Source organism: Chenopodium quinoa, unplaced genomic scaffold (assembly GCF_001683475.1).
Source record: "Chenopodium quinoa cultivar QQ74 unplaced genomic scaffold, ASM168347v1, whole genome shotgun sequence".
NCBI lineage: Eukaryota > Viridiplantae > Streptophyta > Magnoliopsida > Caryophyllales > Amaranthaceae > Chenopodium > Chenopodium quinoa.
Window position 1 is genome coordinate 1127188 of NW_018743593.1, and position 16850 is coordinate 1144037.

Sequence of the window (16850 nt, forward strand, 5' to 3'; positions counted from 1 at the left end):
TAGCGCCACGTGGCATCTTAACTTCTTTAGAAACGCCTTTTAATATATACTATTGATGTTAAGGTATTTTGATCTAAGCTTTGCCTGAACTTGTTTGTTTTAGTCAATAACAAGAGTCATATTAATTGGAAGGGGGTGTAGTAAGTAGTAACTAAAAAATTAAATAAAAGCAAACCAAACACATTGGTTACAATACATAAATCCATGCCATAATTGAGTGTATTATACAAGCAACCACTAAGCAAACCATGACACAAAGTTTCAATAGTATGATCTCAAACCTTACATAAGATAGAGATATATTACATGGAGATTCGATTGAGCCAAATTGTATCTCAATTTTATTCATTAACTACAAAGAAATATAGGTTGTTAGTACACTAACTAGTATTGGTATATTTCATTTGGTATAGTCAGTGTGTATGGGATGTTAGTTGTCAGTGGTTCAACATTATAAAACCCATGTTGCTCTTCAACCTGCAAGTGTGGAAGGTGATAAATAAGTTTATACATTGTAATAATCTCTCTGTTCGGAATTAATTGTCATACTAATAATGAAATATAATATGTGCAAAATGTCAAGTAATAATGATGATAAATTAAGCTACCTTTTGTTGAAGATACTTGTTCGCTGCCCTCAGGACACCCTCCTTAACAATCAAACCAAATAGATTTTCTATTAAATTAAGAAAACAATAAATAGTAGAGCGTAAAGATTAGTATTATAACAATAAGAATCAAATGTAAGCATTTTAATTAAAGCTTTTTAGTTGACTAGAAAAAAAGCCTGGCCTTTTAGTTTTCACTTCCGCATTACAAATTATATGTTTATAAGAAGTTCTATAATATTGCAAGTTTGCAACATCACCTGAATTGTTTTTAATAAAAACAAGTCCATAATATTATTATGCTTATTAGCCATTGTTTTGGAAAAAAATATATAAAAAAGCTCTATTATATTAGCCAGCTCTTAAGAACTGAAGTTAATATGTCCCCCTAATTTCTTCCCATGTTTTATTTTGCTTAAAATAATATCAAATACAACTTTCCCATAATTAAACAAAATCAATCCAATTGCCAATTAAATGAAAAAAAAAAAAAAAAAAAACAGTTGGATGATTTAAACTTACCTTGTTCTTTAGAACTTGAATCTCCTGAAACATAATTTTCATCTGCAATTGGATAATGAGTAAATTAGTTGTGGTCATATTATAGATATATACTATGTACTTCTTTTTTCCTTTAACATAAGATTCTTCTTCTTCTTCTTTTTTTTTTTTTTATTTTTTTGTTTTTTTGTTTTTTTGCTTTTTTTTTTTACCACAGTGACACAAACTATGGGTGTAGGTGCACGAGGCAACAAAACCTTGATAAATTTTGAAACAATATGAAATGGGTCTGGGCAACCCAAATAAAGAGGAGGAGAGTTTGATCCACAAACAAGGCTTTGGAGCTTCCACAATAAAACCAATTGGCAATAGTAGGAGAAACTCCTCTACCTTATAATGTGGAATTACCTCTCCTCTTTCTCCAATGTGGGACACTCACAAGTGGGCTACAATGGGTTTCAACACTCCCTCTCACTTATGAGTGTCCTTAGAACTTAGAGCACACCAGAAGGTACAATATAAATCCTCTTTGGGAATGAACATCCAATAGAGGCCCCTTAACTAGTGGCTTGACAAATGCCCAGTTATAAACGGCCCAACAAACCTGGGCTCTGATACCATGATAAATTTTGAAACAATATGAAATTGGTCTGGGCAACCCAAATAAAGAGGAGGAGAGTTGGTCCACAAACAAGGCTTTGGAGCTTTTACACTAAAACCAATTGGCAATAGTAGGAGTAACTCCTCTACCTTATAAAGTGGAATTATCTATCCTCTTTCTCCAATTTGGGACACTCACAAGTGGGCTATAGTGGGTTTCAACACCTCAACTTGGTGCAAAGAATAACATAATGTAGTAGGGCATAATGAATGAAATATATGACACTAGAGGCCCCAAACTCCGTGATTTTATTGGTTTTTAATTTCAATTTTATAACGCTACTCCTTAATAATGTGAACACGGGTTATGATACAATATTTGTGGGATAGATGAAGTATTCAATTGTTTTTTGTTAGTGGAACTAAAAAAGTTAAAAGGAAATACAAAGTAGAGTAGAATTAAAAAGCACCTTGGTAGCACGAATTTGATAAATCCATGACTCGAGATGCTTTTCCAGTGCATGCAGTTCATCCAATGTCATTGCTCCTTCTGCCCCTCCAAATATGGACCTATTTCCAGCTCAATTTTATTTTTTTTTTCCCATTTTTGTAGCAAATTAATCTCATGAATTGCATGTATATAATCAATTGATCTATTGCATGTATGTGTATTGATGTATTGAAACTTCGTACATGATTAATAAAAACACGTAGGTATAGTGCATGGTATATATGTTAAATGCGTAGTAGTATGGTGTGACCAAACTCTCCTTCTAATAAAGTTTATACCACATGTACGTCCACATGTCCCTTAACCACATTGATATTAAGTTATCTAATTATCTTCTAACCTATGTATGATTAATTGCAGCTTTATTTTGTATGATAGTATCTGACCAAATTTGTTTGAATTAAATTTATTTAAAATTTCTTTAACTTATGACTATGCAAATTAAACACGGACATAATAGGGCCTAAGCCAAGCCTACTATAAATCCGATGCTCATAAGTCAAAAGACCAATTGAAAATAAGATCCAGTTACCCAATCAAGTAAATTCTTAGTGATCATAAATTATGTGAGGCCATGAGCAATTCATCATTCATAATATTCAATTAAAGGGAAAAAATGGTGATTTTGAAAGGGAAAAAATTAAAAGGATTTAGCTTCTAACCTTTTCTTTTGGATAATTAATAAACCAATAATAAACAAATAACTAAGGGCTTGTTTGGCATCAGTTTTGGTTTTAAGTTTTCTGTTTTTTTGAAAACCAAAAACAGGAAATAAGAAAAAGGTGTTTCCACTTTTCTGTTGTCAGTTTTCAAAATTATCATAATTTTAACAAGTTTATATAATTTTTGATTCATTATGGGACACATATTATATACTTTTAGAAAACAAAAAACCAAAAAACAGAAAACCATAGCGGTGCCAAACGAACCCTAAAAGAATTACTATGGTGATGGTTCTTATACCGTACCAGAGCCCTTTCTCAAGTAATTTGATCTCATGTGTCATCATGTTGACTTCATCCTTGGATTCCTATTCCAGAACAAAAAAAAAAAAAAATAACAAAAAACAAAAAAGCTAAATAATCGATAAATGAGTAAATCTTTTGCATATATTATGTGTATATTTTCTATCACTACTAGTGTAACTTTGTAAAACTAAATAGTACAAATATTTAACTATGGCATATGTATCTTACTACGCATATGTATGAGAGGTAAAGATTTCCAAAAATTCTTTGATGGACCAATATTCTTCCAAAAGCACTTAGAGGTAAAGATTATAATTTTTGAAAGAGAAAAATACGTTCATATATTAGAAAAACTTTTGTATACACCTGATTTACACTAATATTAGGCCCTGTTTAATTCACCTTAATTTTGCTAAACTGAAATTATTTTTACTGAACTGAACTTATTTTTACTGAACTGAACTTAATTTTACTGAACTTAAATTATTTTTACTGAACTTAAATTATTTTTACTAAACTGAAATTATTTTTTTACTAATTTTCTATTATAATTCTTCTTTAAGAAAACTGAATTTTACTGAACTGAACCTATGTTTACTGAACTAAAATTATTTTTACTGAATTGAAATTAATTTTACTGAACTGAAATTATTTTTACTTAATATTATTTTTTTAAGGTGAATCAAACAGGGCCTTAGTGTACATCGAGCAGTATAATAGTAACTTTTAGCTAATTTTAAGGTAATTTTTTTGCCTTTTTTTGGGTAACTTTAAACATAATACAGTTTTTATATAAATAGACAACAAGAAAAGTTTTATAAAGGTAATTTAATAACATTCAATCACTAATAATTGATTTTTAGTCATTTAAAATGTGATTCTTTATTAATAAAGCGTAGATAATTTTTATTTATATTGGGCTACTTTTATTCATATTGGGGTAACTTTTATTCATTTGAGGGATAACTTTTGATCACTTTAAGCTATCTTTATAATGGATGCACAATATTATACATCCGATTTTTTTAATAGTTTGTGCATACATTAAAACATTCAACGATAATAATGAAGACATTGACTTAAAATTAAGTTAATGGGAGAAGTGCAATACCAGTAAGTGCTTCTGTGTGACACTGTCACATTCAGCTGGGTGAAAACCACTTGTGCACTTCATGTACTTCTCAATCAGCCCTTGCATGGTTCTTTATAAAATGCACACTAGCTGGTTAGCAACAATAAGTAAAAAGTACATAACAAAAATGTAATAGAATAAATATGGAATTTTTGCTTAAATTATACGATTGCTTTAATTTATTATCTAAATACCTAGTATGTTTTGAATATAACCCTATTACATATGCGTTGTTTATTGTATTTTGATTAGGGAAAATCATGTAAAATCATTTAGAATTATCTCATAGTATATTTTCAAACATTAATATTTTTGAGTTATTATTAATTTGATAATCAATTGATATCATGATACTTGAAATTCTAACATTTTATCTCTATTGATTATACACTTGGTCATGCATAAATTCTTAAATGAAACTGGTTCACACTAATTTATTGTGGACCACTAGTATTAGAGAAAATATGGTTGTTTTATTAATAAAAAAAAAAAAAAGTCACTATAATAAAAACAAGGTCACTATGTTTAAATTAAAGTCATTTTGGTAATATATAGGCTATAAAAGGTTAATTTTTTTAAGGAAATATTTTATACTGGTTAATATGAATCATAAAGGTCACTATGTTCAAATTAGGGTCATAACATCGTATTCAAATTCACAATAATATTAAACGTTATACAAGTTTTAATAAAGGTTACTATGTTAAAAATAAGCGTCACTCTATTCAATATAATGTCAGTTGCGTGTGTATAAATCTCGGGTACACAATAATATTATTGTGGACCAGGTCCACAGCAAGACTTTGTCAAAAGAGTGGTCGATTTAGTCCAAAACCCAAACTTTGGCCAAAAATTTGCATCCTATCCAGAAATTTTGGGCAACATAAAAAGGTCTTTTTTGGCAAGTCAGAATTATATACTTCCTCTGGTTTTTTAGTTGACATCTTTTTATTATATCACGCTTACCAACACCATTTTTTAACGATTAATATCTCTAATTATCAACATTGTAAAATTATAATAAGTGGATATTAATAAAATATACATTGAAACAATTCAAACAATAAGATCCCACATGAATTTCTTTTGTCGTATCTATAAACCACAAAAGCGAGTCAAAGCGTCTTGTGTGAATAGTGTAAAAGTCAAACGGTGTCAACTAAAAAAACGGAGGAAATAAAAATTAACTTTTTTTTTTGTAAATAAAAAAAGAAGTTCTAAAACACACTAAATATCATTCATTAAAGCCATGCATACGACATCTACAATTTACAATTAAGATAATGAAATCGAATTTAACAAAATCAAAGAAGAATTAATCGGGGAAGGGCTATGATTCCAAATACATAAATATAACAATTAGGGACATTCCCGATTTGTTGTCTCATACAACTTTTTGAATGAATCCGTCATTGCTTTGTAATTTTTTTAGATAGAAAATTCTGGTGCTAATTTGAATTTGTAATAACCCGAATCCGAGCAATAATCAATCATAGCCTCGCACAACTAGAGACCAAATTAAACACAATCTTAGCCTTGCCTTTCAAAAGATTTCAAAAAACCTTGTCTTTAAAATGAGATCGAAAAAGACTTGTCTTTCGAAGGATATAAACCCTAATTTTTGAGGAAGACATTATTATAACTTAAAAATAATAAAAAAAAAAATAATAAAAAAAAAAAAACTGAAAAGAAATAAAGATTGGGGCTTTTCACCAGTGAAATTCAATGAAAGCCCCTTCAAAATTAACAAAGGAGGCTAGTTTAGGAGAGAGGAGAGAGAGAGGAGACTAAAGTAATTTCATTTCTTCACTTGTATCCCAAAAACTTAATTTTATAAAACTTAATTTTTAAGTTCCCCGAAATCCATATTAATGATTAGGAGAGAGGAGAGAGAGAGAGGGGGGAGACTAAAGTAATTTCATTTCTTCACTTGTATCCCAAAAACATACTAATTATACTGATCTACGCGTGTTTTTATCATGAATTCTAATTTTATACAATTTTCAAAAGTGTTTTTAATGCTATATATAGCCCTAAGGGAAATATATAACATTATCCTTAATTAAAACCTATGTCGAAATATTAAATCATTGGAGTTTCAAGTAATTAAAATTAGAACAATATTTAATTTGCAGTCTCATCATTTCATTTTAACAACACATACATGAATTCAATTTTATTGAAGAGTCCAACAAACATATATATATATATATATATATATATATATATAAATTAAAAATAAAAAAAGAAAAAAAGAAAAAAAAGAATTTAAACAAATATCCTACTCTCTCTTATTCTTTTGTTCGTTCCTATTGGAATATTGACACTGTAATTTTTTTTAAATTACTCACAATAAATAAATACTTCGTAAATCATAGTCATATTTATTGGGTTTATTTGTTTCATTTCAATGAATACCTTATAAATATTAAATTATTATAAATTTTTTTATTAATATGGATCTAAAAATATTTATCGTAAAATTAATAAACTGCCAAACATATATATATAGGGGGGGAGGCTCTCGTGAGAATTTTTCTTATGTGAGAACACTTTTTATGTTCTAAATTATTACTCGTATGTTCTAAATTTTAAACCTGATGTTCTAAGCTTTTTCCTAGATGTTCTAAATTAAATCAAATGTTCTAAATTAGTACTCACATGTTCTAAACCATAAATTAGTTAAGTTAGATATTATAAATTTCGAATGACTTATTCCGAAATTTTAACTTATATGTTCTAAATTTTAAAACGTGCGTGTGTTCTAAGATTTTTAGTTATATATTCTAAATTCGAAAGCATATGTTCCAATTTTGACTTATATGTTCTATATTTTTACTCCCATTTTCTATATTTTATACCAAGTGTTCTAAATTTTTTATTCATACGTTCTAAATTTTAAATCAGATGTTCTAAATTTAAATCATATGTTCTAAATTTCATAAAGCAAATTTTTAAAATTTTGACTCTCATGTTCTAATTCTTGAATAAGATGTTCTAAATTATTGCTTACACACATGTTCAAAATTATTAGTCATATGTTCTAAATTTAAATTTGAGTCGCATGTTCTAAATTTTTACATACATGAGATTCTAATTTCAATTAATTCAAACTAAACTAGTCAAATTATCAATATGTATGGGGAAAAATCTACCCAAAGATCGTTTATGTGTTTAGTTATATGGTATGGACATATTTGTTTATAAGAGTAAGGCTCGTTCACTTTACCTTATTTTTTCTTAACTAAAATAATTTTTAGTGAAATGAAATTATTTTTGCTGAACTTAAATTATTTTTACTGAACTAAAATTAATTTTACTGAACTGAATTTATTTTTGCTGAACTGAAATTAATTTTACTAAACTGAATTTATTTTTGTTGAACTGAAATTAATTTTACTGATTTTCTATTATATTTATTCTTAATAGTTACTAAATTTTACTGAAATGAAATTATTTTAACTGGACTGAACTTATTTATACTCAACTAAAATTATTTTTTACTGAACCGAAATTATATTTGTACTTAATATTTTTTTTAAGGTGAAGTGAATAGGGGCTAATATATACTTATCCATCATAGCTAAGGGCCTGTTCCGATTGACTGAATTCAGCTGAACTGAACTGAGCTGAGCTGAACTGAACTGAACTGAACTTATTAATTAGTGATTTTTAACTACGGATTAGTGATCTTTGATTATTTATTGATTATTTATTACTATACATATGTGTATATACAAATGTACATATTATTAATACTATTATTATTATTATTATTAATTATTGATGATTATTATTATTATTATTATTATTATTATTATTATTTATATTGATTATTATTATTATTATTAGTATTATTATTATTGTTATTATTATTATTATTATTTATTGATGATTATTATTATTATTTATTGATTATTATAATTAGTATTATTATTTCAATTATTATTGTTATTATTTATTATTATTATTATTATTATTATTATTATTATTATTATTTATTACTTATTGATTATTATTATTATTGTTGTTGTTGTTGTTGTTGTTGTTGTTGTTGTTGTTGTTGTTGTTGTTGTTGTTGTTGTTAATATTATTATTATTATTATTATTATTGTTGTTGTTGTTGTTGTTGTTGTTGTTGTTGTTGTTGTTGTTTTTGTTGTTGTTGTTGTTGTTGTTGTTGTTGTTGTTGTTGTTGTTGTTGTTGTTGTTGTTGTTGTTGTTGTTGTTGTTGTTGTTGTTGTTGTTGTTGTAATAAGAGCTTAAAAGAATGAAATTTGGCTTTATATCATTAGCAATATCATTAGACGTAAATTAAGAGCTGAACTGAACTGAACTGAATTGAAGTGAACTAACTGAGCTGAACTGAACTGAATTTCAAAGGAAGAGAACAGGCCCTAAGGTGACCTAATTTCATCTAAGGTAATCTGAATGCATCATACGAGTAACCTACATCATTTTTTTTTCTCTAAAGTAACCTCATATTTGTTCATTTCAATGTCCCGGCCTTCTTCTTGTGGTTTTATAACTTTTTTTTTTTTGAATAGCTTGTGGTTTTATAACTTAAGAGTAAGTCGCCCTCCTCTTCTCTCTCCTCTAAGGTGGTTTTTTTTTTTTTTTTTTTTTTTTTTTTTTTTTTTTTTGGGAATTTAAGTAGAAAACAATCTAATTTTTTCGGACCCTTGTTCTTTAATTTAATTCAGTTTTTTGCATTGTTTTGCTTGTTATCTTCTTTTGTAAAAGTTTATCCCAAATTCCGGAATTTTGTCAAATTTTTTGGGATTTTTGTTCTTTTTATGGATGAGAATTTTATTTTTAGGAATCTAATAATTGTTGGGAAGGTGATATGGATTCATATGGGTTTAGGGTTTGTAATCAACTTTACAATCAAAACATCATTTCTCGAGTCAAGTTTAAAACGGTGGAGTGTGAGCTATGCAAAATAGTTATGATTTTGATTGTAAAAGTTACGTTACCTCTAAATACACACGTGATTTACAAATCTTTATTATTATTATTATTATAAATATGTAGTCTATTAAATAAAGATATTATTGTTCTTTTAAAAAAAATAAAAATAAAAAAATAAAAAAATTGTGTAATAATCAATATAAAAATAACTTTACTTGTTTGATATATAATTTTATTTTGAAAAATTTGCAAATTGCAGCCATTTAAAGGTCGTATTTTGCAAATTGCAGCCATTTAAATTTTTTTTTGCAAATTGCAGCCCAAAAGTTCATATAAATTGTAAATTGCAGTCTGATTCAACTTTTCATCGGTTTTCAAGTTGAAAAATCTTAGATTAAGGTTTTCGGGGCTACTTTAGTCCTTAGGGTTCCGAATTGAGCTCGGAATCAGCAAAAAAATAACGCAAGTATCTTGTTTTGCGTAACAAAAATGTATCGATTTGTGGGAAACTATAAATATGAGACACTTACGTTTTTTTTTTTTGCTGATTCCGAGCTCAATTCGGGCTCTTAAGGACTAAAATGACCCCTAAAACCTTAACCGAAGATTTTTGAACATGTAAATCGATGAAAAAATTGAATTGGGCTGTAATTTACAATTTATCCGAACTTATGGGCTGCAATTTGCAAAAAAAAAAATTTAAATGACTGCAATTTGCAAAATATGAACTTTAAATGGTGCAATTTGCAAATTTTCCTTTTATTTTTCTATCATTTTAAAAGCCCTAGTTTGATTACCACTGTGACCCCTATTACTCAATTACATTAATTTCTTATGTGTAAAGTGATGATATTATTAATTAATAATGTTGGTGATCACATATATATTAAAAATTTGCATTAAACATAGAGTAATGATAAATATACTAAAAAAATAGAGTAATAAATTAAAAATTAAAAGGGAAATCGTTCTATGCACCCCCAAAGTTTTAAAAAATACACCGTGTACCCTTGAAAACTTTCAAATGCATCATGTATACCTGACTCCCTGAGGTTTGTAAAAAAAAATGCACCAAATACTTTAATCTTCTAACAAATGCGCACATCATAGACTTATCAAAATAAAATCGTGCCCACATATTAACTCGCTTTTAATACTTTATACTACGTATTTATGCAGGAAAACATCCTAAGTACTTAAATTACATCAAAATTTGAATTATGACGATCATTAGAAATTCTAAGCTTTTGGGTAGAGGTGTAAATTCACATAACCGGATGGAGTTTGTGTCGGGTCTATTCGGATCGGGTCTGTTCGGATCAGATATTTTCGGGTCAAAATTATTCTTATAACTCAGGTCAAGTCAAGTTGGGTCACGTTCAGGTCGGGTCGAATTCGGATCATGGTCTATTGAGTCGAGGTCAAATATGGGTCGGGTCAATTCCAGATCGATCGGTTCATATACGGTTCAGATAAATTCGAATCGGATTCAAAATAAGTTAGACCAAGTTAATTTTGGGTTGGATGAATTAGGGTCGGGTTGATTTCGGTTTGAATGATTTCAATTTGGTCAAGGTTCGTTTGATTAAAATAATGTTGATTCAGTATTTGGTCAATTCCGATTCAAATCATTTACGTGTTTGCTAGATTTTATTTGGTCAAGTTGACCGAATTTAATTTTTAAACTAGAGTAACTATTGAATTTTTACCATATTATTGGGTCGATATCAAGTCATCCATGTGTTATTTTTCATATTGCGTGATTAATTATTACGAAGTGCGAAGAATTGGTTTTCTCATTCAATCAACACTTGTGTAATATTTATCTTGGCGCCAAATTCAGATTGAATAATTATCGATGAGTTATGATACCTACATACATAAGTGAGACAAATAGTAATGAACTAGTGATAGATTGATAGATCGATGATAGTCACATATGGTGATATACAAAAAAGAATGTCCTCTTTTTAAGGTACTACTGTTCAATTCTTTAATCTCATGAGGCTATGAGTACTATTAGTTTACTTTTTTACTAATTCAATTTAATTAATATATTTGTTAGAGTTTTAGACTTTCTAACTTATCAATAATTAGTAAATTTGTAAATATATGTAGTATAAGAACTTGAAACAAAAGGGTCAATAATAGGTTAGGTTTAAAATTATGGTTGGGTTAAAATCGGAGCGGGTAAAACCGGATCGATTTAAAATCGAGACGAGGTAATATTAGTTTGGGTTAAAACGGATTTGATTAAATCGGTTATTTGTCGTGTCATTTTTGAATCGGGTTGAGTTCAAGTCGAATCAAACCAGTTCGGTTTGAGTTCATATCGGGTCATATCGGGTTCAGGTTGAGTTCAAGTCAAATCAAATCTGTGTGGAGTTAAGTTCAGATCGGGTTAAATTCGGATTCAGATTAAGTTTGGGTCGATTACAGATCGGATTTGGGTCTTGAATTTCTCGGGTCAAATTGGATCTATTACAACTCAAAACGGATGATTTTTTTCGGATCGGTTTAATTTTGACACTTCTACTTTTGGATGTTAGAATTTGTTTTATTAACTAAGTTTACTTTATAATTTAATGGTGTAACATTATAGTAGCATTAAACTGTAATAATTTAATAGAATTTGATGTTTAGGGGGTCTTAATTTAACAAAATGAACATTTATTGTGAACCTAAGGGTATTTGGTGCAAGTTTTTACAAACCTAAATGGTACACGATGCATTTAAAAGTTTTCAAGGTACACGGTACATTTTCTAAAACCTCAAGATACTTGAATTAATTTCCCTTAAAAAAAGTATAAAATTAGTACATAAAAATTTTAAAAATTATAGAATATATTCTATCTCATCAATCCCTTAATCGTTTCTCCATATGAGATATCTCTACCTACAATTTGACAATTAAAAAAACGGGACGACCAATTGATGCTATAATCTAGAAGACTTTTAAGATAATGAAACCATTAGTCCAAAAAGCCAAAAAGGTTTTTGAAGTTTTAAATTTTTTCATAGTTTCAAAACCACAAAACAACTTAAATCTGCGTAATAGCACGTAAAATTAGACAGTTTTCCCCTTCTACTCCTTTTTGTACCACTACTTATTTTGCTTATTGCTTACTGCTTATTCATGGTTTTCAATGTATTAATATATATATATATATATATATATATTTTTTTTTTTTGACAACGTCAATGTATTAATTTGATTATGAATACTTTAATTACACATTGTTACAAATCATAAAAAAAAAAATCACATATTGAATATATGATATATTAACAATTACAACAAGATTTTACTTAACTATATTTTATTTTACTCTCTCCGCCCCTTATTGATAGTCACTTATGGGCAATTTTCACGAGAATTAATAAACATAACTAAGTAGTAAAAGTATATTAAAAATGTAAATTTACATTGGATATACAAAAAAGTAGAGAAAGAAAGGAATAAATGTACATGGAAAAACAAAATTTACATAAGAAAGTTGAATTGACACAAATATTGTTACAAATTGGAAATTTTTTTGATAAAATATTAATCCGTAATATTAATGTTACATGAAAAAAAAGCAAATAAGACTTAAAAAAATGAAACGATGGAAGTATATAATAATGAAAATTTACGTTAAAATTCTAAAAGTTGACATTCATAAGAGATATGATTCAATAAGGCCCTGTTCTCTTCACCTTAAAAAAATAATATTAAGTAAAAATAATTTAAGTTCAGTAAAAAAAGTTTAGTTAAGTAAAATTAATTTCAGTTCAGTAAAAATAATTTCAGTTCAGTAAAAATAAGTTCAGTTCAGTAAAATTCAGTTTTCTTAAAGAAGAATTATAATAGAAAATCAGTAAAAATAATTTCAGTTCAGATAAAAATAATTTAAGTTCAGTAAAAATAATTCAGTTCAGTAAAATTAAGTTTAGTTCAGTAAAAATAATTTCAGTTCAGCAAAATTAAGGTGAATCAAACAGGGCCTAATTAACAGAAAGAGATCGATGTAGATTAAACTTTTGGTTAAGTGCATCAGTTCTATATGCTCAATGTTTAGACAAGAATATTTAAGTGAATTTTATTTTATTTTATTATTTAAAAATAAAGTATATTCAAGTGAATTTTATTTTAAGTGTGCGACTGGGTAAATTTAGAAATTTAATACTTCATGGGTAAAAAAAAAAGTAAATGAAAGAATATTTTATTCACATATAAAGGGAGTATCAGGAAAGATCGAGAGTTAAAAAAAGTTTTGAGTGAAAAAATATATACTAATATAGATGAATATTTACATTCTTTTTTTTTTTGAAACAAGATGAATATTTAGTATTTACATTTTAAAAAATAATGCACTTATCTAAAATGGCTAGATAAGTCAACTGATCGATGCACTTATATAAGAGGGTGTATTTTTTTTATTATTTATTTATTTATTTATTTTTTTTTTTTAAAAGAAAATAATATCAACGAAGGGAATAAATGATTTTGTGTGATCAAACTGATTGGTAGCAGAACCACAAAATAAAATGCCAAAGGTTATATTTTATTTAGCTGATCAACATTTTCCATCAAAATAACTAAATCAAGTCAAGGGTCTGTTTAAACGGTTTGGTTCCTCTAGTTTTGTCTGAAATTATTTTATCTAAAATTACTTTATTTTATATAAAAATATTTCATAAGGAATTTATTTTATTTTATCTGAATTCATTTTATTTTATTTTATCCGAACTTATTTTAATTTATTTAACTTTTTTCAAATACTCTATAAAATGATCATAATTTTTTAATTACATTTTGATATAAATTTTTTCTAAAGAAAACTAGATAATTCTTGAGCCATCCTCGGTTTTTAAAATTAATACAAAGTAGTAATTGAAATATAGAAGTCTTTATATTTTCTTTTTTGAACAAAATTAATTGCCATTCATCAAATGAAATCTAAATTATCAAATACATGAAATAGAATCAAATAAAGGTGATAATTCCCTCTAAAAAAGACTCCACTTTTAGGGTATGTTCACATTTACTTAATTTTAGTTCAGTTAAGTTCAGTTCAGCTCCAACATCAGTTCAGTTCAATTCAGTTCATTTTAGTTCAGCTTCAATCATTTTAGTTCAGTTCAGCTCCTAATTTCTCTCTCTTGTAAATATTCATTTCAGTTCAGTTCAGTTCAGTTTAGTTCAGCTCCAATCAGTTCAGTTCAGCTCCAATCAATTTAGTTCAGTTCAGTAAATGTGAACAGGCCCTTAGTAGTTATATGGATTAGTTTGTGATACATGGAGGATTAAGGACAATAATCCACAAAAAGTTATAAGAAATTTTAAGGACAATACTCCATAAATACATATAAGAATTACGGAGTGTATATATATATATATATATATATATATATATATATATATATATATATATATATATATATATATATATATATATATATATATATATATATATATATATATATATATATATATATATATATAATTTGTGTTAAGCTCAATAAGCATGACCACACGTTTTCGTTGCAAAAATTACAACTCGAGAACTCAACCATGTTTTTATTTTTTATTTTTTATTATTTTTTTTGGTTAGAGAATTCAACCATGCTTGGAGAGATTAATCGTGACCATTGATTAGCGTACTTTGTATTAGACTAATAGCAAATTATTGTTATTATCATAATATGGACAAGCTAGTTCTTATAGTGGTCATCCAACAAATTATTTTGTTTGAGCTTAATTTTTTTTTTTAAAAAAAAACTGTTTTATTTCAATCATGTGAAACTTATAGATAGCAATCTCATCATAATTCATAAACTTCAATAAATATTCTACTTAATGGAACCATGACTACTTGTTTATTAGAGTTAAATTTCTAAAACTCCAAATGTCACTTGTTTATTAAAGTTAAACTTTTAAAACAAATCCAAATGACACATCATATGAAGAAAGTTAATTTTAAAAGAGTTAATCATATTTATAAAATTGTAAATATTTAAGTTTCAGCTTATCTATCTATATTCTTACAACTTAAAATGATAAATCTCATATCTTTCAATTCATTTGATCACACCTATTACTAAAATATGTAACCCAACTAAAAATGTATTGTGATTGTTAAGTTAATATTTTTTTCTTACTTTATTTTTTGCCACAAAAATGTGTTAGCTTTCAAAGAAGTTCTTATAATAAAAATTAACATTCCAATTTTTGACAATTTAAATACTCATAAGTCCTAACTAATACAGATTATAAAATTCAGGTTACTAAATAATGAACAATGAATTTTGATGTTTTGCAAAATTAAAGTTTAAATGGCACTTTTCATGAAAACATCAACCTCAAAATAAAGGTAACTAATCTATGTTAATATTTGACCTAAATTAATTATAAATTTTATTTTCAATATACATATAGTGACCTGGGTCATCAAATTACTCGAGCCAAAAACTAATCAAAGATGTTACACGTAAAATGTATAGGTACGTACCCTTTAGTAGCAAGTTCATAGAGTTTGCCTTGAGGTGAAAAAACAATAACCCCAATATCAGCATCACAAAGAACAGATAACTCCTTAGCCTTCTTCAGCAACCCTGCTCGCCTCTTGCAGAACGTAACTTGCCTATGCACCGGGTTCACTATCCGCTTCAGCTGCACCTTTCCTCGCGCCATTCTATCAGTCTTCGATCTCCAATCAAGTTTCTGTATCGATCCTTCACTCGTTCTTTAGAAATTATTAACCAACAAACTAATATTCGATGATCAATGAAATATTTTTTGTAATATAAATTTTTTGTGAGTGTTTTTTGAATGCTTAATAGCAAACAACCCCCCACTAGTTTGAACTAGCTTCGGAGTTGCCGCTTGTAATTTTGTGTGTTTTTGCTTCTGAAATGAAGCGTTTGTTTTCTTCATTCTTAGCTCTTGAGACCTCTTATATATACAAGTACAACTATTTTTTTACAAATAATTATAGGATGGTATAGCTTTATTATTATTTTTTTTTACCGTAACTTTTTATGTTGGACTGTCCCCCAATTAATTTTATCTTTGAGAAATTATTTATTAAAATTTAGTATCACTTTTATAGTGCTATTACAAGGTGGCAAAATATGGCTTAAAATTAAATTATTCTGATGCTTTGGAATGATTTATATAGTTGATTATTCAGTGGGTTTGCGAATGTTAGACAGTCTTTCAAGGTTATTATTCTTTGTTAAAATTGAAGACACTTGTACGGATAAAGGGGAGTATGATCTTAAAGAATCACAAGTTATTCATCAAAACTAAAGCCAATTAAAGGTGGGATATTACACCTATTGGCATGTTCCAAGCTCACAAGTGCTTAGCCCTGGACGATGTCATGAATGGTGTGTTGCACTGGTATGTCCGCGTGTGTCATACGTACGAGTTTGAAATTTGGATAATTTCAAATAAAGCTCTAGTCAAAATTTTCAACATACCTAACTTTGAGAGTCAACTCTATCAAGCTTGCCAAAAAATGCTGTACAATGTGCCTTAAGTATGGTAATTTTTTATTAGCACTTATGAATAATACGGAGTATATATTTGTCTCACAGATATAATTGCAAATTTTAAAGGTCATCACTTTATA

The 16850-nt window shown here is 27.4% G+C and overlaps 1 protein-coding gene across 2 annotated transcripts; it reads right to left on the reverse strand.

The window, feature by feature from the left end:
* Positions 1-164: 164 nt before the first annotated feature.
* Positions 165-16166, reverse strand: LOC110682755 (agamous-like MADS-box protein AGL12). 2 transcript variants are annotated; one of them, XM_021859084.1, is made up of 7 exons: positions 15726-16165; positions 4300-4390; positions 3189-3250; positions 2180-2279; positions 1131-1172; positions 609-650; positions 165-477 (listed from the first exon to the last, which is right to left on the reverse strand). In XM_021859084.1, exons 1-7 carry the CDS (start codon positions 15905-15907, stop codon positions 385-387), a joined length of 612 nt encoding a protein of 203 aa, XP_021714776.1. In that variant the 5' UTR covers positions 15908-16165; the 3' UTR covers positions 165-384. The 2 variants fall into 2 exon arrangements, with proteins under 2 accessions (XP_021714776.1, XP_021714777.1); XM_021859085.1 differs by lacking the exon at positions 165-477 and having other exon boundaries at positions 609-676; positions 15726-16166.
* Positions 16167-16850: the final 684 nt, after the last annotated feature.